The sequence below is a fragment of the Aythya ferina genome (genome assembly GCF_964211825.1).
Source record: "Aythya ferina genome assembly, chromosome: 17".
In the NCBI taxonomy this organism is placed as follows: Eukaryota; Metazoa; Chordata; class Aves; order Anseriformes; family Anatidae; genus Aythya; species Aythya ferina.
The window spans coordinates 11,939,335-11,965,462 of NC_140316.1; the positions used below are offsets into that span (position 1 = coordinate 11,939,335).

Here is a 26,128-nt window from a genome sequence, read left to right on the forward strand (position 1 = left end):
CCCAGAGGATGCCGTGAAGCCTGTCCACCCCATGAGCTCTTGCTCAGCAAGGTGATGCGGACACCTCTGCCAGGGGTTGTGCTGGGCCACCATAGAAGCCTGGAGCCTCTCCCACAGCAGCTTCCCCAGCACTACCTGAGGGCTGCTCAGCCACAAGACCCTGCCTGTACCCTAAAATACAGAGAGAAGCACCACCAGCTCCTTACCAGCCCCGAGCCAGGCTGCAGTGCCACACAGCAGCGAGCAATTCAGGGTGCAGCTGCAGGCAGGAGGCTGGCAGGAGCACTGTGTCTGCTGGGAGAGGAGGGAGATGAGCAGAGGTGCTGCTCCACAGCTGTCAGCCAGGAAGCTCTTAATCCTGCTTGAATTAAAGCTGGTAAATGGCTGCGGGGGGCTTGCAGGCTGAACCGCACGCAGGGTGTGGTGTCCCAGCTCCTGGCCATCTCAAAAGCCGCACCTGGAGTTGGAGAGGAATCTGCCTGGCAGAGCAGAGGGAGGTTACGCACGTGCTGTAGTTCCAGCTCAGCTCCAGGAATTTGCACAAGGCCCTGGCCCTGTGTGAAAGGGAGGGAGGCTGCTCCAGCCTCTCCATGGGCAGGACATTCCTAAGAGGTGACCCGTCCTTCCCCAGCGCTGCCACCGCACCGCCCCCCCTCCAATTTCTTTGTCACACTGACTGAACATAGCTATTTTTTCCCTTTTTTGGGACACCTCTAAAGCCCATAAATTACAATGCTGAGATCTGCTGTAGCCAAGAAAGGAAGGGTTTGGAATAAGGACAAGGGGTACGGGGAAGCTACCAATCCTGGTCATTTAATAACCAGGTTTCAGATGCTCTCCAACATGATGGTCCTTCCTAAGAGCTTCCCAGAAGATCTGAGAGGCCATCAGCCTCTCCAAGGGCCTGGCCCTTCAAATAGAGCTTTTTGGACGTCAGAATGTTAACAGAGAGACAAGGAATCCATTTTTCAAACTGCCTTAAAAATTGGCTTCATCCAGCACTGCTCTTCTTACAGAAATGGGTTTGGGGAAGGTCCTCAGGGTTACGAAGGCTACAGGAGGAACACAAAGTGGTAGCCCAGGGCTACCCCAGGCCCCACTCTCCGCAGGGAGGGTGGCTGCACGCATTTCTCCTCCAAGGCTGGGCAGGGGAGCAAACCTGCTTCCCTTACACTCACCGAGGCAGGGTCCCATGCACCCCATTTCCCAGCAGCTGATCTCTCACGGGCCCTGGCAGCAAGAAACGGCACCACAGGCACTCACGGCACGCTGCTCCGAAAAGGCTGGAAGCTTGTAGTGTTGTGGACAACCTGTAAGAGACTGGTTCTGGTGTTCCTTAATGAGACCAATGATGCAGTGACAAAGGGCTCTTGCTGCACCCGGTGGACAGCCCTGGTTGTTCTTATTCCCTTGTGGCTGCACTTGTCCCAGCCACAGTGAAATATTTCATATCAAATATATCTTTTGCCACAGGAAATATTTCAAGAGAAGCCTCTTTTCTGGTTGCTTTTTCTCTTTGAATTCACGCTGAAACAGTCACAGGGAAACTTGGGTAAACCATTTCTGAGTTTGCACCTTCTCTTCTGGGCTGCATCTCCCTAGGAGCATTCTCCCCTCTCCTGCAGCTTGAGCTGTGTCCCCTAGCATCTGCGGGCTTGCTGTGAGAAGAAATTTCTTGGCAACACAGCACCTTCTGTGTGCAAAACATCAAATGTTTTTCTAGTTGTAATAAATCTCACCAGTTACTGTTCTTTTCCATTATTTTTGTAGTTGCTCACAGACTTTTCTCTGATGCAGAGCTGGCTTGGCTACTAACATCCTCCTGCTTCCCTCTTGCTTTGCACAGGCTCAAAAATGAAAGCTGGAGGTTGGAAACCGTCTGTGCAGGAGCAGCAGTCTTATGCCAGGGTTGGCTTCGTTTCTTCTTGTCTGGTCTAGACAGCTTATATAAGAAAGAACCAAACAGCTGCCTGGTTAGGAGTCCTTCCTGCCCAGCTGTGACTCTGCCAAGTCTTGCACTGGACTCTTAATCCTTGTTGGTATGTCTAGTCTGCTGCAGGCAGGCTGAGCTATACTGCTTTTGAATGCCCTGTCTACACACAAAAAGATCGCTAGCACACTGTTTTCCATTGCATATGTTGTCTCAAATTCCCTTTGTAGATAGGAGATGAATTTATCTACAGCAAAGCTGGTACCAACAGGTCCTTATCACACAGCAAATGCTGCATGCAGTGCTCCAACTAGCACCCCAGGCAGCTCTTCACTCTCTTTCCCAGCACTGGGGGTAAAGGCTGTGCCCAGAAGGGTCTGGTTCTCTGCTCCTTTTCAACAGACCATAGGGATGGGAGGGAGCAGCTGCCTCCAGTTCATGTTGCTCTGCCAGCTCTCCTGCTCTCCACCTCTGCCACCATTCCACCATGCTACAAAAAAACAGCGCTGGAAGCCGCAGTGAGGGGGAAGGATGCAATAGGCTGAAATAAGCTTCGTTTGAAGAAGTTGCTGGTGGTGACTTTGAAGCAATTTTATTTTTTTCTTCCATCCAAAGTGGAAGGAGTCTCCTTCTCTGGAGACATTCAAGGCCCATCTGGATGCCTACCTGTGCAACCTGCTCTAGGGAACCTACTTTGTCTGGGGGGTTGGACCCGATGATCTCTGAGCTCCCTTCCAACCCCTACAATTCTGTGATACTCTGGGTCCTGCTGGAAGCAAAAAATGTAGGCAGCAAGTCCCACCAACTACCACATACAACTAAGGACACCACCTGCCCAGGTCCCCTTAACAACCACGCACCATGCCTAGCCTGGTCTCTCTCTGAAGGACATACCCCCCTGCTGGCAGCAGGGTCATCCAGCTGGCACTAAACTCATTAGCTACACCTCAGTAGCAGACTGGGGTGGTGAACTTTCAGCCGGGCATTCTTCTCTGTGCTGGGCAGAGGTTACATCAACACGCTGTGCACCACTGCTCCCAACCCTGAGTCATCCAACCTCCAGTTTCTGCATCTTTCTTCTCGTTTCAGATAAATGCTTGTGGAAAAGATGCCCAGATCCCAGATCCAAGCTCCCAGCTCTTGGCAGTCTGAAGGCAAGCCACCCAGGGTGCTGCCTGCTCGCTCCTATAGCTGCAGCCCCGTGGTCTGATCATAGCTCTGCCACGGGGTTGGGAGAAGTGAGAGCAGAGCCAGCTGCTCATGCCCCAGGGTGAGTCCTGCAAGGGTGGGACCCTGAGCATCCTCAGCACTGGCCTGCACTGCCTGGTGGGTCTCTGGGCCGTGAAATCAGCACACAGAGAAGCCCTGTGTTGCACGAGTGGCCTCTCTTGCATGCCTCCTGTTCCTGACAAGTGTCCTCACTTCTCTGCACAGCCACTGCAGGTGTTCCAGGGATGCCTTTTCCACTCAATTTTCCTAGCCTGTTCCCACATGCAAACTTTTTCAGTGGAAAAGACTGTCAGATGAAAAGTTATTTTTGAAGATTAACTAAGGATAAATCCTCTTTTCTCCCCCTTGCTATTATGGTGCTTGGATTAAGACTTCATCCACATGTAAACAGACTGTAGCATGGGGAAAAGCCCTTGTCTTGCACAGAGCTCGAACCGTATAATCAGCAAAGAACAAAACCTCTGCAAGCAGGGGAAGGAAGTACTGTTTTAGAGCAAAATATTTATATTTTGTGGAATATTGGCCAATTACAATATTTTTCTCCAAATAAAACATTTATAAGATCACTGAAATAAATATTTAAGGATGTGATATACCAAAGTCCTGAGTCATTCCTGATGCAGACATTTTCTCCCATTGTTCAGGCAGCTTTCCCATGTAGGGTTTGGAGTTGGGATGACTGCTGGTGGCACTGAGATGCGCTGAGAGGCCTGGTGGCATGCATCTGGGAGTGGTGGTGCTCCTCCTGGCACGGCGTACCTCCAGATTTGAGCCAAATACCTGCACGTGCTGCAGAGATACAGTTCCATAAACCTCGAAGATTGGCTATCGCATTGTCCATGTGCAGACAGGCAACAGAGATCTCACCAGTACCAGTTGTGTAGTGCAGCCTGCACATCGACACCACAAGGAGGTGGCTGCATGTATCTGACCATAGCTTCTCCTGGCTGCACCACTGATTCTGCTCCAGTGCAGACAGGAGCCCTGGGCAGCCTTGGGGGCCTATGGCAGCACCACTGACCACAGCTCCAATGGTCATGAATGTGGGGAGAGAGGGAGAAAAGGCCTCTTTCCCTTTTACCCGATCCCCCTAGCCCTTAATTAGTAATAGCTTTACTGAGTGATCCCTAAGACAGCACCCACTCTCACTATCCACCCAGGGGAGGCCTGACACCACCTCTCACACTTCTGTTTGGTTGTTGCTCCCTCCAGCAGCTTAGCTCCAGGTCAGGGCTGGCCTCACATGAGCCTCTCCACTTTCTGCAGTGCCTGCTGGTTTCTTTCATTGCTGTTCCTCCAGTTAATCTCAGCCCAGGGCTGTCTGCCTGCCCACAACGTCACCCTTAACGTCATTAACGTTCAACTGCTGACACGGCTGCTGCAGCATCTGAGTTAACTTTCAGAACATGTACTACCTCAATCATTAGCTCAGACTAAAGACAGACTCCAAGAAGAACAAGAGCTCAGGATGTACTGAACAAGCATGGCAACATCTCCACACAGCCTCCAGATCAGACACTGATGGGGTTACAGGACTACTGAGGACCGGTCAAGTTGTCACATGAGATGATCACACGATGCTGGTGCAACCCTTACTGAGCTGCTACGGTGCTTTTGCTCCATGTACCATCTCTTGGCAACATGCTTGTAGTTGTCACATTGACCTGCTTCCTGCAGTCACATCGTGCAGCTGTACAGCAGACAAGATGCTTTGCATCTGTGTAGCTCCTCTCATGCTCCACCACCAAAGCAGATGAGCTCTTTGACGTCAACTTCACATGATGCAGAAAGGCATTTTAGAGTTCCGGGGTACTGTATCTGCCTGCATCTCAAGTTAAGGTAGATGAATGCCTTCGGAGATGATAAAAGATGTTTAACACACAGTAGGATTCATAAAACAGAGGAGCAGTTCTCTGTTGACAGTCACTGAGAGATGTTTTTATAGGAAGAGCCTATGGAGCCTTCCTCCCTCTCTAGAATGTCCCTGCTATGTTCTCTTCCAGATGTGATCATTTGGCCGTTCAGCTTTTCATTTGTATCACAGCCCCATCTCCTTGGATGATGCTAAGAGGCAACTACACCTGAGATTTCCCTAAGCTACAAAATCACTAGTAGATTTGTGATCACGACAAGATCATGTTTTCAGTTGCTTGGAAGTTTGCCAAACTGAAATAATTTGAGCTGTTCGTGTTAGACACGTCCATGGGGCTGGTTTAAGAAAACACTGAACTGAACAGATAACACAGTACACACTTTTCAAATAATGAGATAGGAAAACATATTCATGAACAAAATAAATTCTGCTCATTAGTCATGTTGTTAAGAAGCCCGCAAGCCTTCCCCCATCGTGGTAGAGGCCACTAAAATGTCATGCAATCAGTTTAGAAGGAAAGAAGCCTTCAGGCTTGGACCCTTCTCATCATTCCTGGGGGAAACCATGCAACTTGGCCAAACTGTAAATCTCCGATCAGTGCATGCCATTCATAACCCTTCCAAGTTTGTCAGCTAAATTCTTTTAAGACTCCAGTACTGTTCCACATCCACTAGTTTCTCGTGGGCTCTTCTGTACATCATTCTCAAAAAGGCACAGAACTTTTTCTGTTTTAAGCCCAAGGTGGTGAAGAGGTGGTATACTGACATTTTGTATTTTTTTTTTCTCATCTGTTAATTCCTTCCTTTGCTTAGTTCGTTAGGGAAAGATAGACTGAGGATTGGGGAATCCTGACTGGTGCAGGAGGATCCTCAACATCCAGACATTCTGCTGACAATTTCCTGGTTCTTCCTTCAGGATGTCTCCTTGTTCTCATCTATTCCTTCCCTTCCCATTCTTCCGCAAAATAATTTACGAAGTCACTTCTGACAGCCAGCGTCTTATTGAGAATAGCATCTAGATTGAAATAATTAATTTAAATCCATGGGGTGACTTCCCCATGAGACAGGCAAGCACGAGGCTGACATTTGGCACTATGGAAAAGGTTGTTGGACTTCAGTGCCTCCCATACACGTTTAGGTAGATGCATCTGAACATCTTGGTCTCCGTGTCTTATAAGGACTGACTCACTGACTACTCATTAAATGACTGTTCCAGAAAGGAGAAAGCCAAGAGCTATGTCTCCCCACAAATGAGAAAAAGAGTCTTCCACGAGGAGAGGTGTCACTCCATGTCTACTTTGAATTAGTCAGCCAATTGTTCTGCTACTTGACTCGAACAACAGAGAGACGAGACAAATGTTATTATGAATACAAGAAGTGTGTCCACTCCAGATCACATAAGGCAGAATTCCTTGCTAAGAGAAACAACTAGAGATAAGACACTTGTTTTTATCTAAATTCCTGACTTCATGGCTTGCATTCTTGCATTGTCTTAGGTTGATCCTGAGATTTAACTCATGCCCAGGCAAAGTCAGAACGGTTTGAATAATGTTGCTCCTCTCTTTGAATGAGACAATCACGCTCCATTTAAAGAAGAATATCTTATCCTGTTTTGAGAGTAGCACATTTCATGGCAGGGAGAATTTCCATCTGTAGCAGAAGGTAATCAGGGTGAATCATGGAGCTCATGGAGCGGAGCCACTGTGCCTCAAAGCACAAAAGAACAAAAAGCTGCGAGTCCACAAGATGTTTCACAACCCATTAAGGTAAGATTTTTTAAATTCCTTTTACAAATTCAGGGCAATAGAAACGGGATCCATGCAAGTTAGGTTATTGTGTCCTGTAATGGCAGATGAACTTCTTGAGAAGTACACTGAACGTGCGAAAACAACATGGACCAGAACTTCAGCAGCTTTTGTCACAATGTATACAGAGGACTTCGCACACAGAGACAGTGCTAGATGCTGATTTTTCTTTCCAGAGAAAGGAAAGATAAAGGAAGCACTGGTAAGCCACTGAGGATCACTGGTGAGGTTCCCAGGTTTATTTTCCAGTACAATCACTGCAGGTACTACTCCAACAGGGAAAAACATATTTACATAGTGCAAAAGTTTGTTTCTTTGTGTCCATACACACAGAATAAAGCCACTAACTAGCTTTGGAAACTTCAAATAAGCGTGGGAAAGATGCTTTGTTGCCCTCATGGCACTTGTCTGGTGCAGGCCATAGTACTTACCACTACAGCAACTCACTCCTGGGGTACTGGCTTGTAAGTCAAGTTTCTCAAAAACTAGAGAAGACAAATCTGTTGATTCAAGGCCTGTGCAGGTATTACAAGCAGTTACCTCCACTTTTCAGAACAGGGGCCACACAGCAGAGCTGTTGTTGAACATAGCCAAGTACCTCTGGCTACAACCCAGGCTAACAGGAAGATGCTTTGGAAATCCTGCACCAGAGTAAGGAACAAACAGTATGCATGATTCCGTGGGAACTCTCACTGAACCCAGGAACACAACTTTTGACCAGTGTGGGTTCAAAAGACTAGTTTCCCAACGGGATTCAGGGATTACTTCAGAGTAGGAAAGTTGTACAGACTGAGATGTCCACATTTAGCTTTGTGTGAGAAACTCAAATACAGGTTAAAGAAGAGCAGGACGGTTTGCCTCACGCCCCAGCCTACACTGGCTGGAGGAGCCACCATTCCATAGGTCATTTATCAGGCTAGTCGTGTGCATCACAGCAAGCTGTTGCTTTCTACTGCAACTGAATAGCCCCTCAAAAGTGAGGGGGTGGATGATTTTGTCACATCTGTGGAAAAGGAAGCAATGGAAGATGCCAGATTTGTTCTGCCTGCTGGGGTAAGATGTCTGCAGATGCACCCATATGCTGAACAGGAACTCAAGAAAATGGTGCTGATGGCAGATGGAAAAAAAAAAAAGGAAAAGTGTTTGCCAAAACTAATGTAACAGAGAGACCTAGAACTACTAACAGTTTGGAGAGACAGTTCCTGAGATAAAAGTCATGCCCAGAAAAGGATGTAAGTGAATTTGCAATGGGAAGACTTCCATTTCACAAGCAAAGGAACTGAGCAGTTTGCAGCAGTGGCACACAGGCAAAAAGAGCACATCACCTCTCCATTCACTGTCAGAAAGGCTGCCCATCAAAGAATAGCTATGTTGTGGCCAAATCAGAGCTGTGGTGTGATCCAGTGTTGTTTTGCCAAAGGTAATTTCATTCTTGCTTGGATGTCTGGCAGCTCAGAGGGCTAATGAACAACAATATAATCCTTTATAGACTTCAGCAAGAGAAGCCAAAGAGCAGAAGACAGAAACATATCTGAAATCTACTTCGGAGCAGCTACAGAAAAAGTAAAAATGAATTTTTTATTTCTTTTTTGTTGGAGAAAATGAAAATGACTTGGAAGTCAACACCACCAATTGGTGGGATGGAAAAGAGTAATTTCCTGCTGAGGACTGATGAAATAAAATGGAACTGCAATGTGCCAGTCTTCTCCCATAGGCCAGGTGCGAAGGACTAGCATCCAACCCAGTCCTCGGATTCCATAGCAGCATCAAGTAAGGCATCCAACTGCGCTGTTGCAGACTGACACCGTACTTTCTTGAAGCTGTTAAACTCTCTGTTGCCAGGAAAGGAATGTTGTTCTTCCCCAAACATAAGATGATGAGACTGCCACAAAGTTCCTGTTAGGAAAAAAGGGGATATCCTGAGCACCGAACAGGGCAGGGCGGACAGGACACACAAGTTTTAGATTCGTGTTCCTTAGTGACATGTATTTGGATATCTACTTTGCTCTCATGTTGATTGGGTTTGCATTGCTTTTGACTATCTGCTTTTCATATTTAATGCAATATGATGCAATGAAAGCTGAGTACGATAGATAATGCTACAATCTTTAAAAGACCCAAGCAGGTATTTGTCATAAACCTTCAGACACCTAAACACTGTTACTGCCAATAATTTTCCTAATGCATTCATGCAGCTCAGATGTTCTGCCACACATAGCTTTTCAAAGAGAAGGCCTGAAAGAATCACTGCACATACGTATGCAGTCATCAAAAAGTCACTCTACACATGCATAGAGAGAGCACTCTGCTTCAGCAGCAATAACAGGACTCGTGCACTGGAAGGAATATTTAGATTTGTGCTGATTGAGTTGAGGATGAATAGAACTAAATCCCATGCCGGGAAGCAAAGTTCTCAAGTAAAAGCTGCAGAATCGTCAGCTCTGGCCTGGAGATGTGTCTGGGGACACACCGTACACAAAAACACAGCCCAGAAGGTGTTACAAAACAAAATGGGAGGCAAGCAACACAAACATCTTAGCCATTCACCTTTGAAGCTTAATAGATAATTAGATCTAACTTTTCTGTGCCTTGTTCCAATGCAGTTCGCTCCACCTCAGTTTCTGCAGGCTGAATTCCTTCCAGTTTGGGACCTTTGGATTGCCCGGATTCCTAGTATCCAAGACACAGCTGCAGCCGTCCCGTTTCAGAGTCCATTTCCGAAGCATTCGGTATGTTTTCCCAAGCATTCAGCAGTGCAATTCAGGCCTTCAGCATTCTCGGTGCCTGCGATTTCGAGAGGTAGGACAGAAGGAAGGCAGCGCAGCTTCGCTCTGCCGCTTCAGCTCAGACGAACCGCAGGCGCAGGAACGCGACAAGACCGTTTGCGAGCTTACATACCCTCCCTATTAAGATATTTTAAGAAGCGTGGAGACATCCAGCTGCTTCTCCTTAACGCCTCCCCGAGCATTCAGCAGCCCCCAGCAGGCAAACCCAGTCGCGGTGTCACCCTAAAGGAGAAGCCGCCGGTCCCCGGGCCCGCTTAGGGGGCGGCTCCTCCCGCTCCGTGCCAGCCTTGAAGCCGCCGCTGGCCCCGTTTCCGTTGATTTTTCCCCTCAATTTTTTGTCCCCGGTGGGGTCGCCGCGAGTCCCGTCACCCGCGAGCCCCCCCCCACAGACCCCACCGGCCGCCTCCTCCTCTTCCTCTCCCCGGCCGAGGCCTCCCGTCAGGCGGCCCCCGCCATGGCTCCTCCGTCAGGCGGCTGCAGCCCGGCCCTAACGGGCGGGGAACGGGGACGGCTCCGCCTTTTGCGGGGTTACGGGGCGGAGGAGGGGGGGGCTGCGGGCGTGACGGTGGCGGAGACAAAGCGGGAGTTGGGCCGCGGGGGCTGTGAGGGGAAGGAAGGGGAAGGAGAAAGGGAAAGGAAGGGAAAAGGAAGGGAAGGGGAGCGGCTTCCTCGGCAGCACAGGGGGATCTGCGCGTTATGGTGGCGGCCTCACGGCGAGGGCGGTGACTGGGGTTGTGTGTGGAGGAAGAGGAGGAGGAGGAGGGGGGTGGTGGATAAGGAGGAGGAGGAGGAGGAGGAGGCGGCCTCGAGGGCGCGCACGCGGGCCGCCGCCATGTCGTGTGTCAGTTACAGCAGCCTGAACCGGGCGCAGCTCACCTTCGAGTACCTGCACACCAACTCGTGAGTACCGCCTGCCTTGGCTCTGTCTGTCTCTTTGCAGCCACCGCCCGCAGCTGCCGCCGTCGCGGTGGGGCAGAAAGGAAAAAAAAAAAAAAAAAAAAAAAAAAAAGGCAGGAGCGGGGCCCAGCAGCGCGGTAGGGCGGTGGGGAAGGGCTGGCAGCGCCGCGGAGCCCCGGGGCAGGTAAGTGTGGAGCCCGGGGGGAGCTTCGTGAACAAACTTCGCCCCCGAAGCAGAGCCCCCCAGGCTTGGCACCGAGGTGGTATCCGGACGGCGGAGGTCCCGTGGAAGGATGCGTGATGGGGGGACACAGGGAGCAGCTGCTGGGCCCGCCTGGCTTCTGCTGCTGTCTCCCTCAGGAGGAGCCTCGGGTTTCAGGCGGCTGTTGGCTGGTTTCGTCCGCGCCTGGATGTCTCGTGGAGGTATGTTTCTGATGGTGAGAATCTTCGGATGGGCTTCGTGAAGGAGCTGCGGCTGTTTTCGCTGTAAAGTCCCCAATACAAAATCTCCAGGGAAGAGACAAAACTTCACCTGCTTTAAAATTGATTACTTCGGAATGGATGGCTAGGAAATGAGAAGTGCCGCTGGGAACGGGTGCTTAACATGGCTAAGCGTCCACCTGAGACATGCCTGGAAAAAACGAAACAACAAAACACAGTAATATTGCTGTGTCATGAACAGAAGAGTTTAAGGAAGGAGCTTACCATGGCCAAACCGTCTTGAAGAAGAAACATGAAGAAACACTTGGCATCTCTTCATTTTGATCAACTGAAGACCAGCGTCAGGTTGTCTTCTAACATTTTGTGGAAGAGTTGACTCTGAACGTTACCATCAGAAGATACCAAGTGCCACCTCATCCCTTGCATGCTACTTTCAATGTACGAAGGCAAGCTTAGAACGAGGGACCTCAGTGGTCTGCAGCAGTCTAAGGACTACTAATGCACAAAACCGGCCAGCTTTATTTTTGAAGCAGATCTGACTGTGCTGGTGATGCAAGATATGGCTACAAGAGGAACTACTCAGACAAATTTCACATGTGCCAAGAACGTCATCAAATTCTTCTTGCTATAAGGAAAGGGGTTCTGCACAAAAGAGTAAGATGGTAACAGCCAGATGTCATCCTTGGTTCCATGTCCAGTGGCTTTGTTCTCTGGTTTGGCCTGTAGCAGTTGCACATAGAGCAAGCAGTCTGGTGCCTGAAGATAAGACAACATTGAGTCAAGTTCCTTGTGCTGCCTTGTGAAATTCTCATGTCTGGTTGTGGAAGGCACATATATGTTCATACATATTAGAAAACTACGACATTGCCCTGGTGGTGGCTTGTACTTGCCTGTAGGACAACAGGATTCTGGCTGTTTCATAAGAAGATGAAGTCTGTGCCACAGAAAAGACTGAAGGTGTTGTTCCTGCCCTAAAGTAATGAAGTTATTTAGTATTGCCACTATACTTCTTGTCCTGCATACGCTGCTGGTGTCCTTGTAGTATGCTGCGTTATAAAATTGTTAGGAGGAGCTGGAGGCTATCGATCATGAATAGGCCAAAGCCAGGGCTTGTCATCCACTGTGAGCGAAAAGCCTTCTGAGATCGTGGGGATTAGGGCATAAGCCAATACTTCCCTACGAAGAGCAGTGAAAAAGAATGGAAATACTTTTTAAAATCAAAACCAAACAAACAGCAAATAAACAACTTCTATCTTTACCCAACAAGCCAACCAACAAAAACAACCAACCCAACATACAACAACCTGAGAACAGCATAGGTTTTCTGATGATGCAGGCTTGTCTTTCAGACTATTGTTGCTCTCTGAGGAAAACCATACCATCTCAAATTGCGCTTCAGTGTCAAAAGAGGTTTCATAATGTGGAGGTAGAATTTCTTTAAGTTGTAGTTTAAAGTCAGCCCTCAGTGTTGAGCAGCAGAAGGAAACCATGACTTGTATTTGCTCCTTTTTTAGGCTCTTTGAAGGAGAGATAAGTTGTGATATATCTAAGGGTATGCTCCGAAGTGCTTTGAGGACCAGATAAACTGGCTCCTGAAAACTTGAGGACTTACAGCTGATATTTTGAATGCTTTCATAATGCTTCCATGCCTCATGGCAAATTTGACAGGATGTACCTGAAGCATTTCAGTTGCTTTTTTATTTATTTCTCAAATAACACTGATGTTATCCCAAGTGCTTTTATGGAACTTGAATAATTGAGCTATGTGAAAGTTCCTGTATATTATGCTATAATATCATTATGCTGTAATGAAAGCCTGAGAGCATAAGCACATGAAAATTACCAGTGCATGGTTGTTGTGGTTTTAACCTGGCCGGCAGCTAAACACCACACAACCGTTCGCTCACTCTCCCTGTTCCCTCTCTGGGATGGGGTAGAGAAACGGGAAAGTGAAGCCCATCAGTTGAGATAAAGACAGCTTATTAAGACAGAAAAATAACAATAATAACAACAATAATGATGATAATAGTACTACTACTAACAATAGTACTACTACTAACAAAACAAGTGATGCACAATGCAATTGCTCACCACCCGCTGACCGATGCCTAGCCTAACCCTGAGCAGCCAGGCCCCCCCACCCCAGCTAGCCACCCTTATATCTTGTTTAGCATGACCCCAGATGGTATTAAATACCCCTTTGGCTAGTTTGGGTCAGCTTTCCTGGGTCTGTCCCCTCCCAGCTCTTGCTGTACCCCCAGCCTCCCCGCTGGCAGGACAGAGTGAGGAGCTGAAACGTCCTTGGCTCTGCGTAAGCGCTGCTCAGCAACAACCAAAACATCGGGGTGTTATCAGCACTCTTTTCATCCTAAGCCAAAAAATAGCATCGTACCAGCTACTAGGAAGAAAATTAACTCTGTCCTAACTGAAACCAGGACAATGGTCTTTAGGGTGACTTCCCAAAGCTACCTACCTGTCTTACCAATGATTGGGATTTTTTCCTTGAAAACGAGATGCTGCCACTTTAAAATGCTTCCAGGGCTATTCATTGAGATGATAACAAAAATGCATCTCATCTCAGCCAACTTTTTTTTGTATATTTTGAATATTTGTAATGCACGATTGAAGGAGCTTGTTAAAATCTGAAGAGCAGAAATTGTCTTCAAACAGTGTTGTATAGAAAGAGTTAACTTGTGATTGAACTTGAGGGTTTTTTTTCTGTAACCAGAATTCCCCTGTTAAACACAGCTTGAGTAGAAGCTCACTCAGATGAGATTTCAGAATAACTGAACGGTGGACTTGAGGAATACGAGTAATAGACAAACAATATCTCCCCAGCTGTCAAGCCCTCACATTTCTTCTTGTGGATATTCTGTATTTTGGCTTGAAACAATGCAGTAACAAGAGGATAGCTCTTGTTTCTGACACTGATGCCAAACTTCCAACTTAAATATTTTCCCAGATGTGGCCTCCTTCAGCACAAACATAAAGTCTTACATCTTTCATTAGTTATTAGGTACTTGTCTGACTATGTAGGATTGGAAGTCCAGCTGGGTTCAAACAGGAATGATTCTTGAACTCAGAACATAAGCTGCCTCTTTCTTTTTTCCTTCCCACCCCTTGGTATGCTACTCTGAATGGTTTGTAGATGTGCTTGAAATTGGTCACGTTCTATGGAGTTGCCTGACTTGACTTTTGTAACCCGTATTTGAATAGATATACTGGCAGCCTTAGATGTCCCTGTTCTGTTCTTCCTTGCCCAGTTTCACCTCCTGCATGGATGGAGCTGCCTTGAATGAAAGGTAGAAGTTGTAAGAGGGTTCAAAGTCAACCCACATATGCTGAGTTTTCACTGAGGCTGCAGATTTTTATAATGCTTTCTTCCTGACTCCCCATGTTTCATTTAAGCAGTCTTATGATCCGTGATAGTTGTATTTCTCGTGATTTGATTGATGTTGGTATTGCCTCCGATGATGATGATCTAGCTTATGCTTAAGTATGTCCAGGTTGTGTACAAGCTTGTACAGCCTCAATTTTACCAACAGCTCATCCTTGGATAAGGAACCAACAGTTCAAAAACAGTATGTTTTTGACACTTATGTTGCAATAAAATAGCCTCTTGTTTTTTTTTTCCCCAGAGGATGGGGAGAGGATTGCTACCAGTTGATAATGATGTACATCAGGTATTTTAGGCACGCTTGGTTGTAAGGTGAGATCATGGCTTTTGTTAGGCCAAGCACTATGTGTGACTTCAATTAGATACTGACAAGATAATTTGGGACATTTCAGAAGTCTTAGTTTAGCGTTGAGATTAGTTACCTTGTATAAAGTATATTATAGTGTATATACATTTTTGTTAGGGGTAAATAGCTTGAATTGATTTTGCTTGCTTGTAGCAAGGTTTTACTTTACCTGGTCAGCATAAGAGATTCCATTTTTGGTAGGTGTTTCAGTTGGGTATAGTGTTATGCTACAGAAATCATGTTTTCTCTTACCTTTCTTATCTACCGATATTTCTTCAACTATTTTGTTCCAATACCTTTCTTTGGAAATCCCTGTGAACATTTTTCCTTGATTTTAAGCGTTCTTTAAATTGTAGAGTGAAAGATATTTACACAGCATAGTTACTAGTGCTACAGAATCCATTTGTTTGTGGTTTTTCCCTGACACAGGCTAATTTTTAAATGTGTTTCTGGGATGTTGATTTGTAGAGTTAAACTAAATGATAGGGAGCACTTGAAATACATGTATGTGCACGGGAAATCCTGCTCAAATGAAGGAGTACCAGGTCTGAGCTTCTGATGCAACTTTCTGACCAGTATGATAGTCTGATTTTAGGTATAATTTGGCATTTTTGTGTAGTAGTGAAAACAGGTTGTATGTGAAGAGGTTTCATGCAAACTGAAATACGTAGATAAAAAACATCTTCTGAGGACTCAGTCTCTTCATCAGCCATCCTAGAGGAAAAATAAACTGCATAAATCCTTCTTGGGTAGATTAAATTATTTGGTTCAGCAAGATCAACTGTTTCTCCAGGTATTGTAGCTGCAGTTAATAGATAAGGGTAGATACATCTCATCTACATGTGAAATAATTGTTGGATTTTGAAAATGCATAAAGTGCATCAAGGGCCTTCAGTGGAGATACTGCATTAATGTTGCGGGCAACATATTGGAATCACTTTACTAGCTTTACTGTTTCCTTACCATGTTTTGTGTTTTGTTTTTATCAAGGTTAAGGTGCATAAGTAAAGCCTTTTTATGGGTGCTGCGTATAAAACGTGGTAGTTCAAAGGCGAGAAGCTAAACACAGCGTTCATGACTGTGCTAGCGGCAGCTGTCTGGATGATTTTAGCATCGAGTTTGGAAGGTGGTGTGGTACAGTGGTAGCAGAAGACTGTCTTTTTCTGAACTAGGAGCAGCTGCATCTATTGGAGGTCTAGCAGGATCTGGAAATTTCTTCATGTTAGAAATAACTTTTGCTATGTGAATATGTGCATGGTAGAGGTGGATCTTATGCGTAATATAAATCTGTCCATATTTTACATACAGACAGTGTTTAGTTGCCACAAAGAGACTTGGCAATGTGGTGAATAATTGAGGATTTATGAATTGTTGTCTCATTCATAGGCAGTAACTCCTTCACAGGTCAATAACTTTCTCTGTTATGTCTGTTAGGAATGGTTGCATTTATCACGCGATGTTTTTCAGAACATAAAGAGAATCAGGTTTGCTGAAATGGACTCCATTGGGCATCTCTGCTGAGCTTCTGCTCCCAGCAGATAGTAAAACACTAATTTTTAGCCTTGTGTCAGTAACAGGCATTGGTATTGTAGACATACAATTTGACTTGTTTAAAATATGTTTTAGATTTGAGTTTATTCAAGGTCTCTCTTCCGTGTCAGTGTAACCCTGCTGATTCTGTTTTGTTGCAGAACTACCCATGAGTTCTTATTTGGTGCCCTTGCTGAACTTGTGGATAATGCCAGGTATGTTTCTGAGACTGCCTAATTCCCAAGGGAGATTCAGTAAAGATTTAATTAGTCTGTCTGTTTAGGAGATCTTGAGCAATTTTCATTTCTAGTAGACTTCAAGAAAAACAAAAATAGAAAACCTCATCATGGTTTAGTGTAAATATCAATAGCAGATTATGTAAACCATTAAGGTTGGAAAAGACAAGATCATCTGGTCTAATCATCACCCTACTACTACTGTCACCCACTAAAGCGTGTCCCTGAGTACCACGTCCAACCTTTCCTTAAGCACCCCCAGGGACAGTGATGCCACCACACTGGGGCAACCCATTCCTATGCCTGACCACTCTCTGAGAAGAAATGTCTCCTATTTTACAACCTGAACCTCCCCTGGTGCAACTTGAGGCCATTCCCTCTTGTCCTATCACTGGTTACCTGCAAGAAGAGGCTGACCCCCAGATCCCTACAGCTTCCTTTCAAGTAGTTGCAGAGAGCAGTGAGGTCTCCCCTGAGCCTCCTCTTCTCCAGACAAAACCACCCCATTTCCCTCAGCTGTTCCTCATAGGGCTTGTCTTCCAGGCCCTTCACCAGCTCTGTAGCCCTTCTCTGAACATGTTCCAGAGCCTCAATTTTTATTTTTTTTTTGTAGTGAGGGTCCCAAAACTAAACACAGTGTGTTTCAGTTGGTCCTCTTATACTGCCACATTCAACCCCTAAAAAACAAAGTAGTATTCCCAACAAGGTAAGTTTGAATGAATCACAGAATAACTAAAATTAGAGGGGAAATTGTGAGAACACTTTTTTTTAAAGGGAAATAATTTAAGGAAAAAGTAACTCTTCCTTTTTGTTTAGAGAAATTGGTAAAATAGTGATTACTGGAGTTGTGACTTTAAGATCCTTCAATAATTTTTCGCTCTAGATAGTGATAGGATGAAAATGAAATCAGAAGTGGGATGCTGAAAAATAGAGCAAGAACAAGTAGAGCAATTGTGATAATTGAGAGACTTGGTACTTGGAAATTAGAGGTTTTAGGCCACATTTCTCATACTGCAGTCTGTAGCGGCATACCAAGCCTTGCATATTTATTCCTTCAGCTTCATCAAATATTATGATGTGATACTGTGAAAATATTTTGAGATTATTTTCTCTCGAGCATGATCGTCACACTATGCAGTTAGTAGTGTAAGGAGCTGAACTGAAAAATTTATTTGTTGGAAAAAGTCTTTGTAGGAAGCTAGCCAGGACTGTACGCCTATGTATTGAACCGCGTTTTAACTCAGATCAGCAGCTGTTGCTGTTTTCACTTTTTCTACAACATAATGTAGCTTACTTTAGACTGAGGCTTTTTTTATTTTCAAACTCCTTATCTCTGTTTTCCTAGAGGAGGAGCTGTGCTTATACACTGTTAGCCTTCTGGGAAAAGTAGTTTTACTCGACTAGAGATACAGCTATGAAACAAGGTGACTTGGCATTTAGGAAGTAGGGATTTATTGCACTAGCACAACTACACTCTTCTGATCAGTAAACCAAAGATATGTGAAGGTCTACATGGCACTTGGCAAAAAATAAAATAAAAAATTGGTGTGAGAAGGCAGCAACAGTGCTGTATGTGCTACTTTTTCCAAGATAGAGGAGGATAGAGCATATGAATGCCTTTAATTAAATGATCTTTTAATGACAGTTTCCTATGACAAACGTGAATGTATTTGGATGGAGTTTTTTTGCAGAAGTTACTAAGCTTTTCATAGGCAGCTTGACCAAAAAAGTTTAGGTGTTGATTGCATACAAGAGGAAGCTCAGAAATGTGTGCTTCTTTCTTTTTTTCCTTAGCATGACTTTGGTTAAAAAGTCAGTGATATTCACTGTAACTAGGTTTAATTCCGTATAGTAAGAATGTTTTTTGTTTGAGTTTGGGTTCAAATAGGCAAAAACTGGAACAGTGTGTGTTTTACTTGTCCGTTAGTGCTGTCTGCTATGCCTCTGTGGACTTTGGTCTGTGCCGTTGGTTCATCTTGGAAACTATTGCATGTGCCTGGCTTTTAGCTTCATTTCTATTTGACATTTGAGTCCTGACTGCGTTTTTATTGCTTTGTAGAGATGCAGATGCCACAAGAATAGACATTTATACTGGTAAGTCACTCCTGCTGCTTCATTGCATGTCATCAGCCAAGTCGCAAGTTAAAACTTGGATTTAGGCTGCAAATGTGTTGCGCCTGGTAGAACGAGAGTGAAGGTGTTTATGCCTTTTGCTTTTTGTCCTGTGCCCAGATGTCTGTTATCTTTCAAAAAATAGTGACTTTATAAGTAACTGAGGCAAGTTTGCTAGACCAGTTTTCAGATGAGGTTAGATAACAAAGTAAACAGCAATTTGTACTGGGTGTTCAGGAAACCCGCTTTTACAATACACCGTTGTTGTAGCATATATTTACATAGAAGTTAAAGTGTAGGAGAAATTAGTCATTCTGTTATTTAAAAAAAAAAAAAAAAAAAAAAAAGGTGCCTTTTTTTAGACCATAGCCGTATTAGGTTTATGAAAGTCCAGTTTATTGCATTACTTTTCTCGTGAACACTGTTTAGTTTGATTCCATTTTATGAAGCTCGAATTTCTGTATGGGAGTATTGAAAAATTCTTCTCTCATAGAACGGCGAGAAGACCTGAGAGGTGGATTCATGCTGTGTTTTTTGGATGATGGAACTGGAATGGATTCAAGTAAGTGACACAAGTTACATTTATATTTTCAAGATGAGGTTTCGTTTTATGGCTGAAACTGAATTAACAGCTTGGTCCTGTTGAAAGAGGGAAGTTCTGTGCCTAGTTCTGTATGTGTTCCTGCCTCTTCACTGTCTTTTTCAAGCAGTATCACTTATCAAACTCTTCACCTCTTCAGTTTGCAGTAAAATTAAGAAAATTGTTGTGCTGCATCATAGAGATGAGTCAGCCTCGTCTGTAGTTTTCCAGCATACCAAAGTTGGCCTTGGGGCTGGAGGGAGAATAACGTAGCCAGAAAAGGGAAAAGGTTTCTGAGCATGTTAGGGGCTGCAGAGCGATTAGTTAATCTTGTCTCCAGTATGAAAGTGTGCCGTGACAAAAACTTCAAACTTGACTTCGAAAGCATTTTTCTGTTCTTTCATCATTATCACTGGTAGAGGTCAATATTTGCCAATATAAACTCTTAGGAGCATGAGAAGAATATAATAAATGCAAGTCTGCCTCATCATAAGAACTAATGTCTGTCGGATCTAGTAGAAGTAAAGCCTTCTTGCAGTGCTTTAGCATCATTGAACAGTACTGTTAATCCATACCACCTTCTTTGCATCTTGAAGATGGCAGCTCCTGCTTTGAGGAGCTCTCTGCTTGGCAACATTTGTACTTAAACTGCAGTCTTCCTATCTTATGCTGTAGAGTCAAAAATCCTTCAAAATATTTGAGGATTCAGTGTCATTATGGTACAGATAATTTTTAAAAAGCAGTGCATCCCGCAGGGAAATATAACGCTCATAGCACTGGTTCAAAAGGTTAGCTTTTTCATAGGGGACTACTAAATATGAGACAATTAGAAAACCAAACTCTAGATCTTATGCTGCACATCTCAGGTTGAGATTTCTCATATTATCAGTGGTGTCATTGCTGAGGATACTTAGATTTGAGAAATTTAACCTACTGTTTGGACTCTCAAGGTGTTGCATGATTTTAATGACTCAAAAACCGATTGTAGATTGACGGATTACAACTAAGTTAGGAAGTAATCTGTATTTGTATTATTAAATGATAGAAACAAATGAGTCTTTAACTTGCTTTTTATCCCAGCTCTAGTAAGCTTAAGCTATATTTTGAAGTTTGGGAGCTCAAAAGTGCTTTCGTTTTACATACTTTGGTGAAAAACAATGTTTAAATGTATTTGGAATTCTGGCACTTTGTTTAAAGGCGCACATACGTGTTTTTGTGTGTAGTCAATGACACTTAGAGGACCAGTGTCAGAAGAGTGGTCTGCATATCTCTAAGGGTAAGTGTGTCTACAGTCTTGTTAGCACACTGAAGTTTCCTCTTGTGTTGATGGATTTTTGGAATAAATCTTTGGTCTCTTGAGGAACTTGTATGAAACTGGTTTCTCAATAAATAGCTGTGCTCAGTCATTTCCCTTAGATAGTTGGTTTTTATCTGTAGTTGTTAAGGTAATGAAAGATCTGAGCTGCTTCCCGCTTTTCCACTGTCCCACTGAAAAGTTGACTGGAAATCTTGCACGCCACATGCACGCAGCTGATGCACACCCGGGAACACCCCGTTGATACTCTGCGTGCACACATGCACTGTGCACAGACTGCACGCGCTGCGAGGAGGGGAACAAGGCAGAGCTGTGGTCAGTGGGAGTCCTGCATCCAGCGGAGTCCCCCAGGGGTGGGTGCTGGAAACAGTGCTGTTTAATGTATTTGTCAATGACTTGGGTGAGGGCAACACTCCAGAAATAAACAGCTTTATCCCCCAGTTCTATATCCCAGCTGTTTGATGTTTCTTACTAGGATTTTTTTAAATTTAGAATCATAGAAACACCTAGGTTGGAAAACACCTCAAAGATAAGTACAAATCTTTACTTAGCACTGCCAGTGAAGAGGCCACTTCAACACTTTCAGTGAAGAAATTTTTCCTAATATCCAACCTTGACCTCCCCTAGTGCAACTTGAGGCCATTTCCTCTTGTCGCATCACTTCTTGCTTGGAAGAAGAGGCCAACACCCACCCTACTACAACCTTCTTGGAGATAATTGTAGAATGATAGGTCTCCTCAAGCCACTTTTTCTCTAGTCTCAGTTCCCTCAACCACTCCTCACAAGACGTGTTCTCTAGACCCTTTACCAGCTCTGTTGCCCTTCTGTGGTCACACTCCAGCACCTCGATGTCCTTCTTGTAGTGAGGGGCCCAAAACTCAACACAGTATTTGAGGTGCAGCCTCACCAGAACTGAGTACAGAGGGACAATCACTTCCATAGTCCTTCTGGTGATGCTATTTCTGATACAGGCCAGGATGCTGTTGGCCTTCTTTGCAACCTGAGCACACTCCTGGCTCATATTCACCTGGCTATCAACCAATACCTCCGGGTTGCTTCCTACCATGCAGCTTTCTAGCCACTCTTCCCCCCGGGGGCCTGTGGCATTGCATAGGGATGTTGTACTCCAAGTGCAGGACCTGATTCCTTTTCTTGGGCTTAGAATATCAATCTGCCATCTTCACTGAATTCCTTCAGATTTTTTTTTTTTTTTTTTTTCTTCTTGTCTGTTTGGCATAGATCACGTCAACCCTCTTTTTGTTGCCAGGGAGTTTATTTTTAAAGTCTAGTAACTCTGAGACACAACAAAATGAACACAGTGTGACTAAAATAGTTGTAAGTGAAACTCCCTGTAGAGCCTTAACTAAAAATTTGGGAAAAAAAATAAATTTATACCTTGATTTTTTTGGAGGAGTGTAAAGACTAAATCTCTCCCAAAGACAAACTGTAGCAGAGAGAGAAGCTCCCTCACCCTTCAGGAGTCCCCTCTTCTGGACATTGTTTATCCTTCTCTTCCCAAGAAGAATCACCTTTTTAGGGTGGCTTTAGGTCTCCACCACTGAATGATAAACCATATGTTCACCTTGTCTGAGTGAGGAAATGCGCCAGGCAATTACTCCTTTCCTTTTTTAGGCTTCTGAATTTGTTCTCAAAAATAGCTGTTGATACAGCTTTTAATACAGCAAGGGGAGAGGGGGCAGTAATATTCTCTTCTTAGAATATCCCATATACCCCTGTTTGACTAGGCTTTAAAACTAACACAATAATAACAACAATAAAATCCACATCTCCAAATATGAGATAATCTTCTAATGTTTGCTTTGGCTGGCAAGAAAACACCATAGGAGGCTGAGGAAAGGGAAGAAGTACTGCAATCCAGTCAAAATTTGTATTTGCAATAGTTGTCCCCTCCTCCCTTGCAGCTTGTATGTGCGTTGAGGGCAGTAATTGTTGTTAGCCTTCCTGTTTGAAGGATTGTTCCTGTTAAGGCACTTCATGTTCCCTCATCTCTGGAATTGCATTGCATTTCTCCCAGTAAATTCTATGGTGAAACGATTGCTATCTCTTGGCAGAAGGGAGTACAATTGTTCTGTCCTATGGATGATATTAAAAGGCTTTATACCTTGAACAATGGAAAGGCTTGAGCTAAAAATGACAGACTCTCTCATCTGTGAAACTATCATATCCTTTTGTTTAGTCCTGAGCTAATAAAATGCTCTGGCTTCCTGTGGTAGTTGCTAGTACTGCTTTTATACAGCTGTCTTGCTGTTAGTTGTCCAGGAATCTGCTGCAAAAAAATAGTTTTTGTCTTACTAGTGCATCAATTGGTAGTAGTGTTCAGCTCAGCTCCATAAAGAAAATGTACTCAGTTTATCCTGAATTCAAGACCTTTCTGTATTAGTGACGTATGCCCTAGTACCACAGGTTTTTATCTGTAGTGTTAGTAGAACCAGAGCTGCAGTGTCCCAGGGTTGGATTTTGGTTTATTTATGAGCACATTGGGAATTGTGATTAACACAACAGATCATCTTGTTGACTTTTTTTTTTTCTTTTTTGTAAAAAGAAAACATCTTTACCCAGTTCAGATGGGGTACTGGTCTAGTCTGAAACTTAAAAATCTTTTTGTCAGCGTAACAGCATCTGTACAAAACTTCTGATGCTAGTGTCATTGACCAGTGTAGTTCTTACAGGGCTGGATGGCAGAGCTTCAGGGTGAGACCTTGGCTTGGACTCCAGGCCTCTTCCATGCAGCAGTCCTTCTGTGCTATTTAAATACAAACTTATTCATCATTGTAAGATGCGCTTCTGTGTATATTAAAACAAACTTTGGATTTGCTACCTGTCTCTCGTTCCAGATGAAGCTGCCAGTGTTATTCAATTTGGCAAATCAGCCAAGCGATCTCCGGAGTCAACTCAAATTGGGCAGTATGGGAACGGCTTGAAATCGTAGGTATTAAAAGCCAGCGTCGTGAGATTATGGAGGTTAGAGATGAGATAGCAAATGTATTTTTTGCTTGGAGGTGTGTATCTTTTTTACCAGAAAAACACTTGGAGATGAAATCTAAAGAAACATATGATGTTTTGGTATGCAGGAACCCTATGGACAGAATGAGTAGAGAAGTGTGTTCAAACTGATGACAGTGTTTTCCATTATATTTAAGTGATTCAGGGGATATGGATCAGCTGGAAAAATGAAAGAGCAGGAAAAATAAAACATCTTAATATGTCAATATCAGACAAATAGTAAAATCAAAGCAAAATAGTGCTGCAGCCTTTCTCTAGGAAGGTTGTCTGGTGGTGAGGCACTGGAACAAGTTTCCCAGATGCACCATCCCCAGAGGTGTTCAAGACCAGGTTAGATGAGGTCCTGAGCAACCTGATCAGTGGGTGGCATCCCTGCCTATGGCAGGGGAGTGGAACTAGATGATCCTTGAGGTCCCTTCCAACCTAGGCCATTCAATGATTCTATGAATTGCATAGAGATGAAGGGGAATGATGGTAGGAATGAGGAGAGGGGTGGGATTTAAGTGAGAGATGAACAGAAATAAATCTTGCTGATAGGAACAGATTTGATATGAAAGAGAAAAACCATTCACAGCTGTGAAACCTGTTTGAGAAAGTTGAAGGACTTTTATAGATTACTCTGTCTGTTCTGCCTTTATGCTTCTGGTCTCCATGTGGTTTCTTGATGTACGTTCATCTTAGTGGGGGAATCTCTGTGATTCAATAGATATCTGGGGGAGAACAGAAAGCAGGGAGGGTTGAAAGGGTTCTAGAAATATCATCAATCCAGCTTCAGTGCAGGAATAGATCCTACCTGTGCTCTTCCAGGGCAGAACCCTCGCCTGTTCTTAAACTTGAGTGAGGGGCATACTATATTGCAGCTAGGAATTGCAGACCGAAGCCTAAATGTGCAAAAGATGTTTACTAATACATTGGTCTAATCTAAAGAAATGAACTGACAGAACCCCTGATCCAGCTTTAGATTAAATGAAAATTTTGTCCATTAAGGGTTTTTGGAGGAGTTGGCTGATAGGATAAAAGAGAATATTGGGAAGGAAGGTCTTATTGGTAATATTATGAGAAAAATCTCAAATAATTTTCTTCAGACAGGATCTTCTGTGAAGCTATTTTATTCACGATTGCAATGGCGGGCATCCTGTCAATCAGGAGCGCATCCAAGCAAACAAATCATAACCTTTTATCCCCTATTACCCGACACCTGATCACCTCCCCTGTTTCCTCATTGGCTGAATACTACAGGTTCACAAGCTACTTGATGCTCCTCTACACCATATATGTACAATTTTTCCTTTTTTCAACCTTTTAATTTCTCCTTTCTTATTTTTTGAGAACTTGTGATCATTGTTTAACTCTTCTCACACTGCTCATCCTATTTCTCTCAAGCTTCTACATTATTTTGAAACAGTGAGGCCTTCTACTGTTCACTAATCTACTTAGCATTTCTCCTTATTATGACTACACAACTATCTTGGAATACAGAAAATTAGTTCTCTGTTGCAAAAACACAACTTTGTTGCTCACCATATGAGAGTTAGGAGGTGGAGGACTGTCCTTTTTGTGATAGCTAGCTGATAAGTTGAACTGCTGAATTGCTAATGTTCCTGTCACATTGGAAAATATATGGTCTCCCAGAAACTTGTCTACTGCTATTCATTTGTGTGTGCAGCAAAATGAAGGCTGCATTCATTTTCTCACTGACTTACATTTTTGCTCATATATTTGAAGGTTATTATCACATCTCACTGTAGTCAACTTCTTCAGATTTAAAAAATAAAACCTTTGTTTTAAACTTTCTTCATAGTATGAGTTTGGAAAGCTCCATTCTGCACTTTTTAATTGTGATTAGTGTTAAATGTTTTAGGGAAAGAATTTAGAGCTCCATTGCTTCTTGTGAAAATGTCCAGATTTAGATGTGTTTTTTTTTTTTTGTTATTTTTTGGAAGGAACAATAAAGAGGGAGGGTAGCTGCTGTTTAAGCCTTTTTACCCATCTTAACCTGTTTTTGGTGTCTCATACTTGAACATAATGGAATGAAAACATAACTTAGTCTGCTTTTTAAAGAATTAGCATAAATTCTGCTAATTTGCTGAAAAGTATTGGTCATGACGTATAACATGCTGCTTGAAATCTGTCTCCAGGGGTTCCATGCGGATTGGGAAAGACTTTATCCTTTTCACAAAGAAAAACACCACCATGACTTGCCTTCTCTTGTCACGGACATTCCATGAAGAAGAAGGCATCGATGAGGTTTGGACATAAAATATTATAATGAAGTAATATGGTGAATGTTATCTCATCTGACCTTCACCCAGCTCTTGAAGGAGGAGTCTGTGTCAGTATAGATTTCTACTGTGTTTTGTTCAGTGTATGGTGTTCTCTTGGGGATACACTGGTAGGGGATCTGCAAAGTCATGACTGATTTTTCCTTTTGGCTTTAAATCTGTTCAAGAGGTCTCTCTAAACCACTGTGGGTTTATAGGGCTTAATATCACTTTATGTTGCTGGTGCCAAGCTCAGGCTATGTCCAGGTTTTCTTGTGTTTTCCTTTCCCACAAAATTTGATTTTGAGATGTAGTTAAATTTTTGTTCATATCTGGTTATCTGTAGAGAATTAAAGGTATGATTGA

The 26,128-nt window shown here is 43.8% G+C and overlaps 1 protein-coding gene and 1 long non-coding RNA gene across 3 annotated transcripts in view; one reads left to right on the forward strand and one right to left on the reverse strand.

Annotated features, from left to right (window-relative positions):
• Window positions 1-3,641: 3,641 nt before the first annotated feature.
• LOC311446322 lies at window positions 3,642-9,999 on the reverse strand. The gene is made up of 2 exons (XR_014698840.1): window positions 9,385-9,999; window positions 3,642-8,733 (listed from the first exon to the last, which is right to left on the reverse strand). It is a non-coding gene; the product is annotated as an uncharacterized lncRNA (long non-coding RNA).
• A 41-nt stretch (window positions 10,000-10,040) lies between these two features.
• The window catches only part of MORC2 (MORC family CW-type zinc finger 2), a 39,288-nt gene continuing 23,200 nt past the window's right edge, over window positions 10,041-26,128 (forward strand). For both annotated transcript variants that reach the window (XM_084539343.1, XM_084539344.1), the window contains exons 1-6: window positions 10,041-10,523; window positions 16,396-16,449; window positions 18,530-18,564; window positions 19,076-19,144; window positions 23,333-23,423; window positions 25,640-25,748. In XM_084539343.1, coding sequence (XP_084395469.1) covers window positions 10,078-10,523; window positions 16,396-16,449; window positions 18,530-18,564; window positions 19,076-19,144; window positions 23,333-23,423; window positions 25,640-25,748 — 804 coding nt within the window. In that variant the 5' untranslated portion in view covers window positions 10,041-10,077. The remainder of the gene's footprint in view (window positions 10,524-16,395; window positions 16,450-18,529; window positions 18,565-19,075; window positions 19,145-23,332; window positions 23,424-25,639; window positions 25,749-26,128) is intronic.